The following is a 17,444-nucleotide window of genomic DNA, read 5'->3' as shown; positions in this document are numbered from 1 at the left end:
TTGCAGAGGATTTGAGGAGGCCAGAAGAGGCAGACAGATCTGAAACCGGAGTTACTGATGATTGTGAGCAGCTGTGTGGGTGCTAGGAGCCAAACCAGGGTCCTCTGGAACAGCAGCAAGTACTCTTAGCTGGTGAGTCATCCTTCCAGCCCCAATCACATCATTGGTAAAAGTTATATGCAGGTGTATGTCTGTGTCTGCCTATGCAGGTGCCTGCACAGACCAGAGCTATCAGATTCTCCTAGGGATGTAGCAAAATTTATTTAGATGTTTCATTAGAGGGATCCCTTCTTTAGAGGGATGTATGTATTCTTTACAATGTAACTGTTCTCTGGAATCTAAATTCTTTGTCTATCTTATTTCACAACTTTTGTTAGTCGAGAAACTTAGTGTTTCCGACTGTATAGATGCACTGTAAAGGACTTGCCCCATTGCCTACCAGTGAGAATGCAGGGGTGGGGGGAGGGTGGGAGGGAGGAAGAGGCAGAGAGTGAGAGAGGGAGGGGGAAAGAAGGACGGACAGACAGACACAGACACAGAGAGAGGGAGAGAGAACGGCTCTGGAACCTAATATGGGGAGCCCAAGTTAGGGGAGAGCCTTCTTTGTGGCGTTTCCAGCCTCATAGAGACTTAGACCTTTTGTTTTGAGACCAGGATGGCGTTAAGGCTGGCCTCGAACTCTTTTTTTTTAAAGGCAGGTGTGACAGGAAGGTACTTAGCAATGCCGGAACTTTTATTTGAAACGGGCCTTGTTTCTTACCGGAGTATTTTTTGCTGCAAACCGTGCCACGCACAAACATGGTTGCCAGGCACCGGAAGTAGCCGGTTATTTTGCTGGATTCCGTTCTTCCGCGGGGCGGAAAAGGCATGTCGGCTTGTGTCCCGACCGTTTCCAGTCCTCTTCCCTTGCAGGACCCTATGAGCAAGCTGTGGCGGCGCGGGAGCACCTCTGGGGCCATGGAGGCCCCCGAGCCAGGTAAGCGCGGGTGGCTCAAACTCAGGTGATCTTTGGGAAAGGAGTTCTCCCACTCCGCGAAGCCAGGTCAACTCGCCACAGGTGGGAAGGAGCGAGGCGGGGCTGTTGTTATGATAACGGCTAATAGAGTGGGACTCGGTAAAGTTGTTAGGCTATTCAGATCTTCCCCTGCCACTGTTTGATGGAACAACTCTGACAGACTCTCCTTCTGCAGGGGAAGCGCTGGAGTTGAGCCTGGCAGGTGCTCACAGCCACGGAGTACACAAGAAAAAACACAAGAAGCACAAAAAGAAACACAAGAAGAAGCATCATCAGGAAGAGGAGGCCGGACAGACACAGGCTCCTGCTAAACCTCAGCTTAAACTGAAAATCAAGCTGGGTGGACAGGTCCTGGGCACCAAGAGGTAAGGTCAAAAATTTAACTCGGGAAATTTCAGCAGCAGGTGGGCTGGGCTTTCTGGAAAATAAGAGAATGAACGTTGACTTTAGGGTCCAGGTGAAGGCAGCAAGAATCCAAGCAGGTCGGGAAAGCCGTATGTGGCTCCAGAGCAGTAGAGTGCACTTGTTCACTTTAGAGTAGTGTTTGTTCCTTCTCTACAGTGTTCCCACCTTCACTGTGATCCCCGAGGGGCCACGGTCACCTTCTCCCCTGATGGTTGTGGATAATGAAGAGGAGCCTATGGAAGGGGTACCTCTGGAGCAGTACCGAGCCTGGCTGGGTGAGCAGACCCGGGAGGTGGGGGGAGGGGTTGGTTCTGAGAGTTTTCAAGTCCCAGGACCAACTTTGTTAAATTAATGTTCTACTTTTCTTTCCCACCCAGATGAAGACAGTAACCTATCCCCCTCTCCACTTCGGGATCTGCCAGGGGATCTGGAGGGCCAGGAGGAAGAGGAGGAACAGAGGTGGCTAGATGCCCTGGAGAAGGGAGAGCTGGATGACAACGGGGACCTCAAGAAGGAGATCGATGAGCGGCTGCTTACTGCGAGACAGGTTTGTTAGTTCAGCCTTTATTCACTCCACACACACGCGGAGCCTGCTGTTTGCTAGACAGTGGGAATGTCGGTGGAGTAGAAAAGATAAGGGGCTGATGCTCCTCTGCATGCTGAGGGATGGGAAATTATTTTCTTTTTTTGAATTGGGATTTCCCCCCCCCCCCCCCCTAGGACAGGGTTTCTCTGTAGCTTTGGAGCCTGTCCTGAAACTCGATCTGTAGACCAGGTTGGCCTTGAACTCACAGAGATCCACCTGCCTTGGCCTCCCGAGTGCTGGGATTAAAGGTGTGCGCCCCCACCGCCAGCTCATAGGTAATTTCTACAAACCACAGAAAGTAGGAGTGGTGAGACAGAAACATTAGGGTCGCCGTAGGGAATGGCTTTATTGTTGTTTGCTTTTGTTTCAAAGATAATTTTTACTTATTTTCATTTTCTGTGTATGAGTGTTTGGCTGCAGCCCATGGAGGCCAGAGGTCATCAGAGCTCCTGGAACTAGATTTACAGACAGTTGTAAGCTGCTGTGTAGGTTCTGGGAACTGAACCAGAGTCCTCCGCAAGAGCAGCTAGTGCTCTTCACTGCTGAGTGGTTTTTCCAGCCCAGAACTCCTCTTTGAAGAGATGACATTTCCAGCACTGGAAGAGCTCCTCAGGCAAAGAGGCCAGCTGCCATGGGCCCAGAAGGAAAATGTGGCTAAGCCACTAGCGGGTCACATGCAGACAAGCGACATAGCGGACTTAATTTTCAGTTTTGGGCGATTATGGGGCGTGAATCTTAGTGGGGGGAAGGGATTTACGAAGGAAGCTGTTGTGTAGGCTGGGGTGGTGCATGCCTGTAACCTCAGAACTTGAAAGACAGAAGGGTGGCTACAGATTCTGAGCCAGCCAGGAATCCGTCTAGAGATCCTGTCGCAGTCAGAGTCAGTTGGGAAAGGAGTGTGGAGATGGTGATGGCTTGAGCCAAGAAGTAGTAATAGAATGAAGAAAACCCCGCCAAATCCTGGATGTATTTTGGAAGTAGCTACTTGTTGGGAGATAACTTGGGGGTGGGGGAAGAATCCAGGTTAATTCTGAGTTTTTGGTTTGCGCCAAATCCAGCAAAAATCTACACAAGAGTGGTACAGATTGGGCACCTGGGGCAGCCTGGGGATAAGACTCATGTTTTCCCCTTTGAAGCTGGGAGCCCTGGGGGGAGCAAGTGGTATTAAGGGTCTTCAAAGACAGGTGTGGTGGCGCAAGCCTTTAATTCCAGCATTTGGGAGGCAGAGGCAGGAGGATCTCTGAGCTCGAGGCCGGCATGGTCTACATAATGAGTTCCAGCCAGAGCTACATAGTGAGACCATCTCGAAAAACAAAAAAATGGGGGAGGGGTGTCCCCCAAATACGATTCTCAAGATCCTGCCTTTCCTCTCTCATCCCGAGACTTGGGGACCTGGCCATTCGGGTCTCAAGACTTCCTCTGTCTTTCCCCAGCGAGCCCTGCTCCAGAAGGCGCGGAGTCAGCCGTCCCCCATCCTGCCTCTGCCGGTGGCTGGGGGCTGCCCAGCCCCTGCCCTCACCGAAGAGATGCTGCTGAAACGCGAGGAGCGGGCGCGGAAGCGGAGGCTGCAGGCGGCAAGGCGGGCCGAGGAGCACAAGAATCAGACAATTGAGCGTCTCACCAAGACGGCCGCTCCTAGCGGACGCGGAGGGCGGGGAGCGGCGCGGGGAGAGCGGCGCGGAGGGCGAGCGGCTGCCCCAGCCCCTGCACCCATGGTGCGCTACAGCAGCGGGGCCCAGGGCTCCACTCTGTCCTTTCCTCCCGGCGTCGCCGCACCCGCGCCCGTGGTCCAGCGGCCCGCCCCCTCGGGCCCTGCTCCGCGCTGCTCGGTCCCCGGCTGCCCCCACCCGCGTCGTTACGCTTGCTCTCGCACCGGCCAGGCTCTCTGCAGCCTGCAGTGCTACCGCATCAACCTGCAGCTACGGCTGGGTGGACCTGAGGGCCCAGGGTCCCCCCTCCTGGCCACCTGAGGCCTCTCCCACGCCACCTTCCTTCTGTCTCTCCTACCCTATTAAATTTGGTGCGGTCCCTCGGCTTGTATAGAATTGCGGGAGTGGGAAGCCAGCGGACTCGGAACCTGCGCGATTCATCTAGCCAATCGGTGGTAACTTTGTGCTCCTGGACGGCCGTTGATTGGCTGATAAGTCTAAGCTTGTCCTGTTGTCCGTACTGGCTACTGTAGCTGTCAATCAGAGCCTCGGTCGAACCTTCCCCCTGTCTTTGTGTGAATTCTTGTTGTCTGGGAGAGCGGCAGAGGCGCTGCTGCGGATTGGACAGCGGGAGAAACCTGTGACCCGCTCCTATTGGCCAGTCTGTCAGTGAACGATGCTGATTGGTCGGGCTGAGCAATCCTTGTCCTCTGGAAGAGCGCTCCCCGGATGGGAGCTCCGGCCACCGAGTGATGGTGGCAGCCTCGGAGATGGGCCGGGCAGGGACCATGGCGGTGGCGGCAGAAGTGGCAGGGGCGGGGCAGCTGGCGGTAGAGGAGGCTGTGGTCTTCAGGGGTCTGTAGGTGGAGGCATGGCTCGGGCCAGCAGCAGGAACAGCAGCGAAGAGGCCTGGGGGGCACTCCGGGCGCCGCAACAGCAGGTATCCCAGCAGCTCTAAAAGCTTATCACGACAGCCATTTATTTCTCTTTCCCCTTTCCTGTCACTTCCTGTCCGGGGTGGGGGAGGAGCTCACAGAGCCAAAGATACCATGAAGTTCCTGAACATGACCATTCTACTCTTTGTCTAAACTTTGTTATGTAGACGCAGTTGACTTTACCTGCAGCCTCTTAGACCCCGTCCCATGACTGCAGTGTAAGCCTGCATTGGCTTTCCAGTTTCCAGAGGCGTAGTGAAGACCCCAGGGAGGCTCCCTCGGTCGTGCAGCAGTTATTTGTGATGTTTTTCTATGTGCCTATTGTCACAACAGAGTCCGGCAGCATCTTCTCTTGAGGGAGCAATTTGGAGACGAGCTGGAACCCAGACTCGCGCCCTGGATGCCATCCTTTATCATCCACAGCAATCCCATCTGGTTGGGAGCACTGCTCTGGGTCTCACACTGCCCTTCTTCTACCCTAGGGAGCTTGAGACCCAGGGGTGGAAAAATCCATCTTGGGGTTGTGGGAGGCAGACCTTCGGGGTGGAGGATGTTGAAAGCATTTTAGCTTTGGAAATGGCCTTAAATCTCTACCGATTGTCAGATTGTTTTGTTTCTTCCAAACCACTGCCTAACCAAAAACCACCCTTGGGGCTAGGCTTATGTGAGAGAAGTATTGGTTTTAAAGAACTGAAATCACCTTCTTTGTGTATCCACACTTTATTTTTTACACTAGTTTCTGGCTATTCCGAATCTTCCATACTGACAGCACTACATATATTTAAACTCCTCTTAGCATCCCCATGCCATCTTTCCAAGCTATGTTGGCTCACGAGTGGGATTGTGTATGTTCCTGCAGCAGGTGGGGTGGACAGGGCCTTGGGTAGAATCTCCCTTAGTTCTAAGTGCCTACTTGCCTCCAGCTTCAAGAGCTGTGCCCAGGAGTGAATACCCAACCCTACCTCTGTGAGAGCGGTCACTGCTGTGGGGAGACCGGCTGCTGCACCTACTACTATGAACTCTGGTGTGAGTCTCCAGAGGGACCCATCTCAGGCCCCCTGCCCATCCTCCCTTGGATTTCTGAATCAGCTACCGAGGACCCTTCTCTGCATGTAAGGCGAGGCCGGTAGTCTGAGATGTGCTCTTCTTGCCTCCTGCAGGGTTCTGGCTGCTCTGGACAGTCCTCATCCTTTTTAGCTGTTGTTGCGCCTTCCGCCACCGGAGAGCTAAACTCAGGCTGCAACAGCAGCAGCGGCAGCGTGAGATCAACTTGTTGGCTTACCATGGGGCATGCCATGGGGCTGGCCCTGTTCCTACTGGTTCACTGCTTGACCTTCGTGAGTGACTTGAGGCTCTTGGGTGCAGAACCAGTAGCCCCTCCCAAGCCAGGGCCCTCACCCACCCCACACTTCCACTGGCAGACTTTTCAAAGCACTCTTTCCCCTAATAGGAGAGATCCCTCTTCTAGCTCTGATCCTTCAATCATCCGTGCTGTTCTCTCTCCCGCAGGCTTCCTCAGCGCCTTCAAACCCCCAGCCTATGAGGATGTGGTTCACCACCCCGGTACACCGCCACCTCCTTATACTATGGCCCCGGGCCACCCCTTGACTGCTTCCAGTGAATGCACCAGCTGTCCTCCCGAACCCAGCTGCTCTGCCCACTTGGAGGGGACAAATGTGGAAGGTGTTTCTTCCCACCAGAGTGGCCTCCCTCGTCAGGAGGGGGAGCCCAGGGCAGGGTTGAGCGTAGTTCACATACCCCCTTCCTGCCGCCATCGTCGCCTGACTGGTGACTCGGGTATCGAGCTCTGCCCTTGTCCTGACCCCAGCGAAGGTGAGCCAGTCAAGGAGATGAGGGCTAGTACCACTCAACCAGATCTGGAGGACCATTCCCCCTGTGCACTGTCCCCAGATTCTATGTCCCAGACCCCTCCTTTGGGGCTGGCTTCCAGTTATGGGGACATCCCGTAATTAGTTTCAAGAGGGAGGCTGGGTGTTCCTTGGCCACCAGGAACAGCCCTGGTTCCGACTGCAGTCCTCCGTGTGGGCCCTCCCCCTTCCGAGAACCTGCCTGAAAGGGCTGAAGCCCTGAAGCTGGGCAGTACCGAGGACTGTGCTCTTGACTCCCAAAACATACACAGGAGCCTTTAATCTCATTAAAGAGACGTGAACCAGCTGCTTGTGCTTTTGGGTAGAGTAGACCTCAACATATTGCATGCCCCCTAACACACTGGGTTTGGGGAAGAAGCAGTGACCGTTTATCAACTTACCTAAGGATAGCAGGTAGCCCTGAGGCACAACTGCCAAAGGCAAGAGTTGAGTTAGGGTTTTTTCCTGTTTTATTTAGAAAAATAGACTCTTGCGTTCACATTCCCCCCAGAGCTGTATGGGGTGACAATAAAGGAGACACCTGAGATGAGGTTACAAGATCAGAAACCTAAGACCTTGTCTCTGCATATTCCAAGTGACACACATGGTGTGGCTCTCAGTCCCTTCAGTACTCTTCAGCCATGACCAGTAAGACAAGGCTTGTCCACCCCTGGAAGGGGCGGCAGCCCATGCCGTGTCCATCCTGGTCACTGTACTGTTCCCACAGAAACCCTGTAGCTTGGTATTGCCGCCATATGTTGCTCACTACATTGGCACGGAGTTCATGGTAGAGCTTGGCAGCCTGAACCCTGTGGGGACCCTGCACACGCCCATAGTGGTGGAGTGCCCCCAAAGCTAGGTAGTTGATATTCAGCCACACGGCACCCCGCCAGTAAGGGGGGTCATGCTCAGAATTACGCTGTCTATAAAAGAGGCTGGAGGCTGAAAGGGAGCGCAACCCAAAGGGGCTCCAGAGATGGCGGCTGTCAGCTAGAATGTCCAGCAGGGGCCCCAGGCGGGGCGAGCTGGGGTCCAGCAGCTGCAGCAGGAAGGGGAAAAGAGAGACATAGCCCACGGCATCCACATACTGCAACTGAGGCGGAGGCCGGCCTACCACCCTAACCAGCCCCTGAGGAGGCCTGGACTTGAGCTGTACTGCCTTTGTGTGGTTCCCAAAGTCAGCAAAGACTCCCAGTTCAGGAGCCCAGTGCAGCTCTTCCAGGCTCCTGGGTTCTTCCAGGGAGGCAGCCAGTGGGCCCAGCTCTGCAGCAGCCTCAGTTTCCCCAAGCTGTTCTGCAAGCCGTGACAGCACCCGGGCTCCCAGTGCCACCCAGCATCGCAGGTCCAGGTGCCGCTCTGCTGCAGAAGGGTGTGATGCTCTGGGATAGTCATCCAGGCCTGAGGGCAGTGTTTTGGGATTGAGTAGGGTAGGTAAAGCCAGGTCCCTGCCTCGCCAGCGGTACGACAGTGGCACTGGCCCTGCCTGACTTTGATGGAGCCAGGAGAACCAAGCATGCAGGCGGGGGAAAGCCTTTCGGAGGAAGGCCAGGTCATCAGGGTCACCGCCTTCTAACATCTGCAGTACTGGCAAGAGCAGGGTTGGGGGGTTAGCATGGGCTGCACGCTGCACTAGGAATTCTGGGGGCACTCGGGATCGGGCCTCATCCCCTAGTATCTGTTCCCGCCCGATCCAGCCATCAGCATTGAGCAGCCCCAGCCAGTGGCCCAGGACCTCGCGGGTCAGGTGGGGATCCCATCGCTGGACCACGAGCTGGTGAAAGCCTTCATCCCAAAGGAAGCCTCGTGGGAAGAATGACCGGGAAGGCACTCCAGAGAAAAGGGGAACAGGTGGGAATAGAGCAGGGTCTACTTTCTGCTCAGACCCTTCTATGCCAGTATCTGGCAACACCAAACCCTGTCCATAGAAATAGCCAATCCCGCCAAGAAGGCCACTGAGGGCAACCTGACCCAGAGCCTGCTCCTCGGGGCTCAGGCCCTTCTCCTTTAACCGGAAGGTCCTTTCAAAACGCTCTTGGAAAGCTGCAGCATGGCTCTCCAGGGCTTGGGTCAGCTGGTTGCCTAGCAACTGCCCAGGGGCTTGGTTGCCTCCTGCCCGGGCACTGCCAGACTCAAACATGAACTCCACAGAGAAAGGAACTTTGAGTGTCACCTGCTGTATCAAGAACTGTCCTTGCCCACTAGGGCCTCTCTCCTCCAACTTCAGAGATCCAGGCAAGCCAAGGTAGCGTTCCGGAGAGGCCCCTGGGGGCCGGTGCTGAAACCAGCTGTTTAGACGGCTCTTGACCATATCTGTGAGCAGTGGCAGCCCTGGGTTGGAGGACCAGAAGACATTGTAGCTTGAAGGCAAGAAGACAAATAGGGGATGTTATTCAGGAAAGGGAGGTCTCACTGGTGGGAAAGTGGGGTGGGGCCACAGAAACCAGGCTAGGTCAACATCCATACCAGCCCTGTACCACCCTGCACCCTTCCCCCAGTTACCTGCCATGCTTAGGGACGGTGTCTCCTGGACTGGTCGGTGGCAGAAGTGTAAGGCGGAAGTCACCAAGTTCACTGGTGTGCCCACTGATGAACTTCAACTGTCCTTTGGCTCCAATCTCTGGTAGCAGGGCTTCCTGGCCATCTGTTACCACGTAGAAGAACAGGGACACCAAAGGGAGGGAAGACGAACCTGAGGCCTGGATGACCAACGGGAGAAGCAAAGCATTAGAAAAGCAACCTTTCTTTTGAGAGTCAGCCTTAGCGAAGATTACAAGGAAGAACTATGGCAAACATCTGTCGAGGCTGAGGGTAAGTGGGTACCCTGGAGTGGGCTGAGCTAAAGGGCCTCGAACAGGGTTCCCTGGGGAAAATGACAGGTGTTTTAGAATGCTACACAGATTGTTTCATTTAATCTTGTGAGTTAGGTGTCACGGTGATGTCTGCTTTACAGACAAGGAAATGAAAGCTTAGAGATGAGTCAGCCAGGCTGGTGTCCCGACTGCTGTTAACCTCCATTTCACACTGTATTTGCTGCTGCAAGGGGAGAACGGGGGAAGTCTGGGCTGAGTAAAGAGGAGCCTGATGCCCTGACCTGAGGCTCTACCGTCACTCTCCAGCTCCAATCCCCTCCATGCTGACCCCCAGGCCTCTTGACGAACTCTGTGGTGAGCCTTAAGGCCCCATCTCTGATATGCTGCCGGCCGAAGGAGAGGCCATCGTGGAACTCCCAGCCATAGGGACCCACGCCGTCTCCCTGTTCACACGTGTGCCTGAGTTTAGGAGGGGTCCCCGGGGTGGCGCCCTGCTGCGCCCACATCAGTCCTGGGGAATAGAATGGCCACGTAAGTCAACAGATACTGTCCCTCTAAGTCTGCAAAGACTGCTGGATCCTCCCACTCCTCCCCTCTCGCCCGCCCCGGGGTTACCTGTCAGCAGTGGTTTGGGGCTGCGGGTCTTCATGCCGAAATAGACGTGTGGACGGTAGGTGCCCCAGAAGAGTTCCGGGGCCACGGCGGGACTGGAGGAGTCGGGGGGCAGCGCGGGCGGCGCGGGGTGCAGTGTGAGCGCGCGACGCACACGGAGCCATGCCATCACCCAGCGCCCCGACAGACCGAAGGCCAGCGCCAGCACCACCACGGCCAGGGCCGCGCCGCCAGCCGAGCCGCGCGCCCCGCCGGCCCCGCTCGCTCTGCCGTCCCGCCGCCCAGCGCCCCGCGCCCTCTCCAGCGGCCGCGCCCCCTCTGCAGCTGCGGCGCGCCGTCGCCTCTCGCCTCGGGCCATCCCCGCAGCCGGCCCGTACCCCGGCCGCCACCGTGCGGTCAGTCAACTGAACCTTCTGCCCGCGCCTGGCTGAGCACCCGCGGAAATCCCGCCCCGCCACGTCAGGCCTGGCCCCGGAACCCGGAAGCGGGGTAAGCGACCGGGCTCGGTACCGAGGACCCCGCTCGGTGTCCGTGGGCGTGGGTTCACCGGGTCCGGGAGAGCCCCACCTGTTTTGTTTAAATAATGATCTTGGGCTGGAGAGATGGCTCAGCGGGTAAAGGCGCTTGCCGGCAAGGCTGGCGACCTGGCTTAGATCCCCCTACCCACGTCCTGCAAGTAAGAGAAGTGACTCCCCCGCAAGCGCGCCCACGCATATCCACACACCCCCTGGCCTCCACACGAGCGCACCTCCATACGTACACACACAAGCATACGTAGGGGTTGAGGCTGGAGACATGATGTAGTGGTTACGAGCACCTGCTGCTCTTTCAGAGGCCACGGGTTCGGTTCTCAGCACCCACATGGCATCTTACAAATTGTCTAGAGGCTCTGATGCCTTCCTCCAGCAAAATAAGTATTAAAAATGATCATACTAAGGCCAGTTTTTCCTCATTGGGGGGATGACTTTGTCTAGGTTTTCTTCTAACTTGATATGTAAAGCCAGGTTGGCTGAAACAGGGTCTTGCTTTGTATATATAGCCGAGGCTGGCCTCAAGCTTCATATCCTCCTGCCTCAGCCTCCAGAGTGTCGGGAGCTAGGATCTAACATACTACTTTTACAAATTGCTGTCCAGCACTAATCTGGTAGCAGAAAGCCGTGGCCTGTAGCAGGAATCTTAAAAGTCCTTATTAATAAAATCAAACCTGAAGCCAGTTATTGGGGTGAATGCTGGAAGTTCAGAGACACAGAACAAGCCACAGCTACCTCACCTCACCAGTTCCTCAGCTGATTCTGTTTCCTCAGACTGGAAGCCTCTCAGTCCTCATCCAGAATGAATCTCAGCTGAACTGCTGCTCCAAAGCCTGAATACTTAACCAGCCAAATGCTAAACCAGCCAATGCTTCTAGTTTCTGGTCTTCACGCCTTATACACCTTTCTGTTTTCTTCCAGCAAGCAGTAATTGAGCTTAGGGAGTCCAGCCCACCAGAAAGCAGGCACTGATGGGTGAATCTCAGATAGGCCAGGCCAGAGGACTTTGGCTCTAGAATGTTTCTTGCTACTGCTGTGCCTTTACATGTTTGCTGCTACCATTTTTCTCTAGTATCTGGCATCATGTGAATAAGTGTGGGGGATCCCCACTGCCTTTTATGTAGTGTGATTATCTCATGGAAATATCCCATTCTATGGGCATTTTTACCTGTGGATTATCATGAAGATGATTTCCTCTTAAGCTGCACTGTTTAACTGGAATAATGATTTTATACAATAATAGTTAGTTTAAATAGACTTTTGATGATTAAGGTTTCTAACAAATAGGGTAAGATGATGACAGAAGCTAGTTTAGTGGGAAAATTTAAGTAAAGGTAGGATATAGTGTTGACGCCGCGCCTGGTAGGGCAGGGGCTGCAGAGGATAGAAAATAGAAACAAGAAAGTGTCACACAGCCAGGACTTGTGACTTTCTCTTGAAGAGCCATGTTGACTATGGCTTAGGGTAATTACTAAGGAAAACAACTGAGTCCCAGAAGCTAGGTAGGCTAGCTCAAGTTCTTTTAATCTTGATATTGAGAGATGTGTTCACAGGTTTCAGTGTGCATCATAGCTAAGACAAAACTTTAAATAATGTCTTAACGTTAGGTTGAGATGTTTTCGTTAATGGCGTTGAGGTAGAAAATCTTGGGGAACAGTTTAAAGTTTAGGAAGACATACTTTTAATAGTTGAGTGAGGGACTCAAGAACAATAGTTGAGGTCAGGGAACAATGGCAGCCTGGCTAATCCTGGCTGACATACCTTTCTTGCCAGGATGGGTTGGTGATGGATGGTGATGACTAATTCCTCGTACCCATTTCTGCCCTCAGCTTCCTGATATGATTTAATGATTTAATAAAAAAACAAAAACAAAAACAAAAAAAACAAACAAAAAAAACTGTTGATGAGTGGTTATGTACCCTGAGGACTTAAAGTAGAAATGGTAGAAATGACTGGTTGTTTTTCATATATAAAAGTTTAGGTTTGTAATTCTTTAAATATTTATTACTTTTAAAAAAGATTTATTTATGTATACAGTGTTCTGTCTGTATGGCATGTCTGCAGGCCAGAAGAAGACACCAGATCTCATTATAGATGGTTGTGAGTCACCATGTGGTTGCTGGGAATTGAACTCAGGACCTCTGGAAGAACAGCCAGTGCCCTTAACCTCTGAGTCATCTCTCCAGCCCTTAAGAATTTTTTTTATAAGATTACCTTGTTTTGTTTTTTTTTTTTTTTCTTCCCAAGACAGTGTTTCTCTGTGTAGTTTTGGTGCCTGTCGAGGATCTCACTCTGTAGACCAGGCTGGCCTCAAACTCACAGGGATCCGCCTGGCTCTGCCAACCAGTGCTGGGATTAAAGGCGGTAAAGGGGTGGGCCACCACCACCACCCAGCAAGATTACCTTTTGAGATAAATAATAAAGTGATTGATCCTTTCTTTGTAACCAAAAAAATGCAGCCTGCCAGGAAAAGAACTGGCTGAGAAAAACACCTTGCTTGCTCATACTCTGTTAATCTATAACAAGTTGCTTGGACATGAATGTATGTAGGTTCTTGGGAATAATTTGTTTTTTTTACCTATAATACATGAAATGTTTAATCATGTAAGGAAAATAAGAACATGTTTGTTTGTTTGTTTTTTGTTTGTTTGTTTGTTTTTGTTTTGTTTTTTGAGACAGGGTTTCTCTGTGTAGCTTTGCGTCTTTCCTGGGACTCACTTGGTAGCCCAGGCTGGCCTCGAACTCACAGAGATCCACCTGGCTCTGCCTCCCGAGTGCTGGAATTAAAGGCGTGCACCACCGCCGCCGCCCGCCCGGCTCATGTTTTTTTTTTTTTTTTTAAACCTGTATTCATTACAATCATTCACTTGAAAAACAGAATGCAACCACATTGTAATTTTTATATTACTTGAAAGATTTTGCTGGGATATATAAGCTGAAAAGGAAAAATAAAGATAGAGAGATGATAAAGAGACCCTGAAGATGTGTGTGTGTGTGTGTGTGTGTGTGTGTGTGTGTGTGTGTGTTTTCACTTTTTCTTGGGCCCCCAAAGAATTAAGTTTTACTCCCTCAGACAGAAAAGTCAATGAGTGACGAGTCCGCCAACTCTGTGGCTCCCCTTCCAATTCCTGAGCTGCTGAAGGCTGGTTCTCACAGCAGCAGTCTGTTGGGGGATGTCTTTTCGTACGCTGCGAATATATGTTGTTTCCATTGGTTAATAAATAAGCTGCTTTGGCCTATGGCAGCTTAGAAGCAGGCAGGAAATCCAAGGAGAGGGACAGGAAAGAGAAAGGCAGAGCGAGGGAGATGCCAGACTGCTGTGGTAGGAACAACACGTAATGAGATGCAGGTAAAACCACGGAATACACGGCGATACAGATTAGTAGTTATGGGTTGACATAATAAGCTAGCTAGCAAGAGGCCTGCCATTGGCCATACAGTTGATAATTAACATTAAGCCTCTGAATGATTATTTTACAATGGGCTGAGGGACTGGCGGGGTGGGTGGGCCTGAGAAACCTACCACTACAGCAGTCTTTCTTAAAGGATGGTGCAGAGAGAATTCTTAGACATCCTTTTAGGCAGGGGAGAGTTACAGTATTGCTGTGGGGTAAACTACATAGCAGCCAGTATCTCAGAGATCTCTGATTGCCTTAGCTAGGTATTCTTAAATTCTTCTGGCAGTGGCTGTGGGCTATTTTTTTCTTCCGTTGTAATTCATAGTAAGGAACAAGGGAGCTGGGAAGGTGGCCCAGTGATTTGAGCACTTTCTGGGAAAGCATGAGAAACTGACTTGGGATCCTGTGTACCCACATAAAAGCCAGCTGGGGTAGCAACCTCAGCACTGGGGGAATGGAGACCAGATCCTCAGGGCTTGCTGGCTAGTCTAGCTGAAAATGGTAAACTCCAGGTTCAATGAGAGATCTTGCTTAGAAATAAAACAAAACCAAACCCTATAGAACAGCTGGAACATGGCAGTGGAGAATACCCTACCTTTGACTTCCACATCTGCACACAGACAAGAGCACCTACATATACATATTCATACACTCACAGAAAGAAACAATGGGAATAGCTGGGCAGTGGGGGTGCTGCTCACCTTTCATCCCAGCACAAGGGAGGCAGAAGTCCGTGGGTCTCTGTGAGTTCGAGACCAGCCTGGTCTACAGAGTTCCAGGACAGCCAAGGCTGTTACACAGAGAATCCCTGTCTCAAAAAACAAAACAAACAAAAAAAGAAAATGTGTACCGTAACCCAGTACTTACAAACACACACACACACACACACACACACACACACACACACACCACCTTTATGTTATAAAATATACATGTTTTTTTGCTTAAAACTAAAGTTTCCTAAAAGAATATTCATGTGGCATGAGATGACTTTTTATACCATTTAATCCTCTAAAATGATCTCATGGCCACATCAATGTCCATTAGACTAAGAGCTATTTCGGGTGCTATGGGGAATAAGCCATTATGTGCCCGAAGGGTAAGATTTAAGTAGCAGCTAAAGAAAATAGGGGGAAATGACACCAGGCAGGAGAATGCAAGTGGTACAGAGAGTGACTGAGGACAGGAAGGTCTTGCTAAGCAGACCAGGCTGGTCTCCTGAGTGGCTGGGATGGCCTGTGCCACCAGGTGGGACCGCTTCTACTTTAGGAATGTTGTTGGCATATGAAGGAAGTTGGTAGTAGGTGACCATAGAAATGGGGATTAAAACTAAACAGAAATGTAGGTTTTAAGTCCAGAGTAGTTTAAATCATGGTAGAGTGAGTGGTTCTCTGGAGGTTTGAATAGGAATGGCCCCATGTGTTTGAATGCTTGCCCCATAGGTTAGTAGGTATAGTGTTGTTGGAGGAAGTGTGTCACAGTCTCTTCCTGCTGCCTGCAGATCAAGCAGTAACTCTCAGCTCCTTCTAAGGCACCATGTCTGCCTGCCTGCAACCAAGATTCCTATCATGACGATAATGGACCTCTGAAACTGTAAGCCAGTCCCAATGGAATGGTTTTCCTTTATAAGAGCTGCTGTGGTCATGGTGTCTCTTCGAAGCAACAGAAACCATAACTAAGGCAGATTCCTTACGAGAGTAAAAAAACTACTAAAAACAGACAAAACTACTAAGGGTAGACAAACTACTAAGAAAGATGAGGACTGAAGCCTGGTGTGGTTATGCACATCTATAATCCCAGCCCTCGGGAGCCTGAAGGCAGGAGAACCCTTTCACATTTCTAGTCCACCTTGGTCTCCGAACCAGGTTTTAGGTTAGCTCATGACAAGATTCTGACACAAAAATCAACCAAGCAAACAACCCGAGAACATTCATTTGGCAATAAATATTTAATTAAAAAGTACTTGGGTGACAGATGAAGACACACTCAAACATGGTTAAGCAGTGAGGGAAGAGGAGAAAGAAAAATTCAAATCTGTCCTGACCCTCCACCCCCTAATCTTACTCATCTTGCCCCCAAAGCACTGGTAAGTGTCAGGTTTCCTTGAAGTCCACAGAGCGTTGTGAGTGATTAAGCCCAGTTCTCAGACAACTGTCTTTAGTTCCAAGCTAACATTCGGGTGTTTGGACTCTTAAGCAATGTCAGCGCCGGGTACCAGTAACGGGGCCGGGCTTGTCTGCGCTGGATGCGGAGGCTGCCGCGGCTGCCGCGGCGTTCCTGACCCGGATGTGGGAGGCCAAGGCCGTGAACATTTCCTGAGCGGTGAGGTGGGCGCCCCGCATGATCAGCCGATACCCATCTCCTGGGGAAGATGCAAACCGATGGGTCAGGGACCCGAGTCCGCAGGGCTAGGGCTGCGCTCCGCCGTGGCCCGCCCGCGTCCCAGCCAGCCCTACCGAACAACACGTCCACGCAGGGCTCGGAGCCGTCGTGCCTCACGTCGGCGATCACCGAACAGTTGAGGTTCGTGGCACGGACTTTTTCGCTGCTCACCGCCTGGAGAAAGGTCCTGCGGTGGGAGGGCAGCGTGAGCGCGCCGGGGGAACCAACCCGGGAGCCTGGAGCGGGGACCAAGGGGCGTGCGCGGGGCAGGGATTGCGGCTCGGAGGGGCCCTGGAACTCCGGCCGGGGGTCGAGGGTGCGCGCGCGCAGGCGTCGGGAGCGCGGGCGCCTCCCACCTCCCCGGAACCCGTACCTCGTCGCCTCCACGTTCTTCTCAAACGGGCAGAACTGAACTCGAACCAGCTTGACCGGCCGCAGTCCGAGCCGCGCTAAAGCCGCCGCCATGGTTCCCTCTGGCCCGGAAGGAGTAGGGCTGGGGAGCGCTTTATGGCAACGGACCGCTTCCGGCGGCCTCGGCGGGACTTCTAGCGGCTGCGCGTCCTGGGCCGCCGAGGGACCCCGAGTGGGCGGTTCGCAACTGACTCAGCCCTTAGCGGTACCCTGTGCCATACCCGGCGTAGGCAGTGAATGTGCAAAAAACAAAACAAAACAAAACACCAAAAGACAAAAACAAACAAAAAAAACCTCGTCGTCTCCTGCAGCTTTCCCCCTCCAGTATCCAGCCTGCTACACCTAGGTCAACACCATCCTAAATCCCGGCTCCTTCCAACGGGTGATGACCACAGCAGGGATTGTCCACCTACCAGGAAGCAGGCCCCACCCTGGTAACTGTACAGCCAAAGCTTAAATGTTGGCCCAGTCCTACAGCCTAATGACTGAAAATAGAAACGAGGAAGGGTTAAGACAGGCCCTCCGCGTGTAGCAACGCTTGGCTCCCTCTGTGTTTCCTCACGAATTAACTTTAGCCTTGTTCCTGGGATTCAAGAGAAAGCATGTAGCTTGCTTTGGTCTGCTGAGAGCCAAACCCGTAGACCTAGCTATTTCTAGCTCTTGTCGTCATTGTTGCTGACATCTAGATTCCGTGCTGCCGTTTGCCCATTACTCTGGATTGCAGGTGCTAGGGTGATCTTGGATTCAGTTCCAGACTGTGTACTTTATGTATGTGTTCTCCCAAGCTCCCAGTTTTAAGCCTCTCTAACGTAAGGTTCCTTGACTGGGGCTTAACAGTCCATG

At 52.4% G+C, this 17,444-nt stretch overlaps 4 protein-coding genes across 6 annotated transcripts; 2 read left to right on the top strand and 2 right to left on the bottom strand.

Moving 5' to 3' along the window:
* The first annotated feature begins 800 nt into the window (after window positions 1-800).
* Window positions 801-4,216, top strand: Ino80b (INO80 complex subunit B). Of its 2 annotated transcripts, none has more exons than XM_036182280.1 (5): window positions 801-976; window positions 1,176-1,380; window positions 1,577-1,695; window positions 1,798-1,967; window positions 3,440-4,216. In XM_036182280.1, exons 1-5 carry the CDS (start codon window positions 868-870, stop codon window positions 3,974-3,976), a joined length of 1,140 nt encoding a protein of 379 aa, XP_036038173.1. In that variant the 5' UTR covers window positions 801-867; the 3' UTR covers window positions 3,977-4,216. The 2 variants fall into 2 exon arrangements, with proteins under 2 accessions (XP_036038173.1, XP_036038174.1); XM_036182281.1 differs by having other exon boundaries at window positions 802-976; window positions 1,191-1,380.
* A 44-nt stretch (window positions 4,217-4,260) lies between these two features.
* Wbp1 (WW domain binding protein 1) lies at window positions 4,261-6,766 on the top strand. 2 transcript variants are annotated; one of them, XM_036182282.1, is made up of 5 exons: window positions 4,261-4,595; window positions 4,924-5,025; window positions 5,514-5,616; window positions 5,751-5,927; window positions 6,100-6,766. In XM_036182282.1, exons 1-5 carry the CDS (start codon window positions 4,332-4,334, stop codon window positions 6,558-6,560), a joined length of 1,107 nt encoding a protein of 368 aa, XP_036038175.1. In that variant the 5' UTR covers window positions 4,261-4,331; the 3' UTR covers window positions 6,561-6,766. The 2 variants fall into 2 exon arrangements, with proteins under 2 accessions (XP_036038175.1, XP_036038176.1); XM_036182283.1 differs by lacking the exon at window positions 4,924-5,025.
* Window positions 6,767-6,905: 139 nt separating this feature from the next.
* Window positions 6,906-10,360, bottom strand: Mogs (mannosyl-oligosaccharide glucosidase). Its single transcript, XM_036182277.1, has 4 exons — window positions 9,884-10,360; window positions 9,550-9,779; window positions 8,958-9,154; window positions 6,906-8,815 (listed from the first exon to the last, which is right to left on the bottom strand). The coding sequence occupies exons 1-4, from the start codon at window positions 10,236-10,238 to the stop codon at window positions 7,084-7,086; spliced, it is 2,514 nt and encodes an 837-aa protein (XP_036038170.1). The 5' UTR covers window positions 10,239-10,360; the 3' UTR covers window positions 6,906-7,083.
* Window positions 10,361-15,733: 5,373 nt separating this feature from the next.
* On the bottom strand, window positions 15,734-17,444 carry Mrpl53 (mitochondrial ribosomal protein L53). The gene is made up of 3 exons (XM_036182286.1): window positions 16,564-17,444; window positions 16,265-16,377; window positions 15,734-16,170 (listed from the first exon to the last, which is right to left on the bottom strand). The coding sequence occupies exons 1-3, from the start codon at window positions 16,653-16,655 to the stop codon at window positions 16,010-16,012; spliced, it is 366 nt and encodes a 121-aa protein (XP_036038179.1). The 5' UTR covers window positions 16,656-17,444; the 3' UTR covers window positions 15,734-16,009.

The sequence above is a fragment of the Onychomys torridus genome, chromosome 3, assembly GCF_903995425.1.
Source record: "Onychomys torridus chromosome 3, mOncTor1.1, whole genome shotgun sequence".
In the NCBI taxonomy this organism is placed as follows: domain Eukaryota; kingdom Metazoa; phylum Chordata; class Mammalia; order Rodentia; family Cricetidae; genus Onychomys; species Onychomys torridus.
Note: the sequence above shows the minus strand (reverse complement) of the source record. Positions and strands in the feature narration are given on the sequence as shown.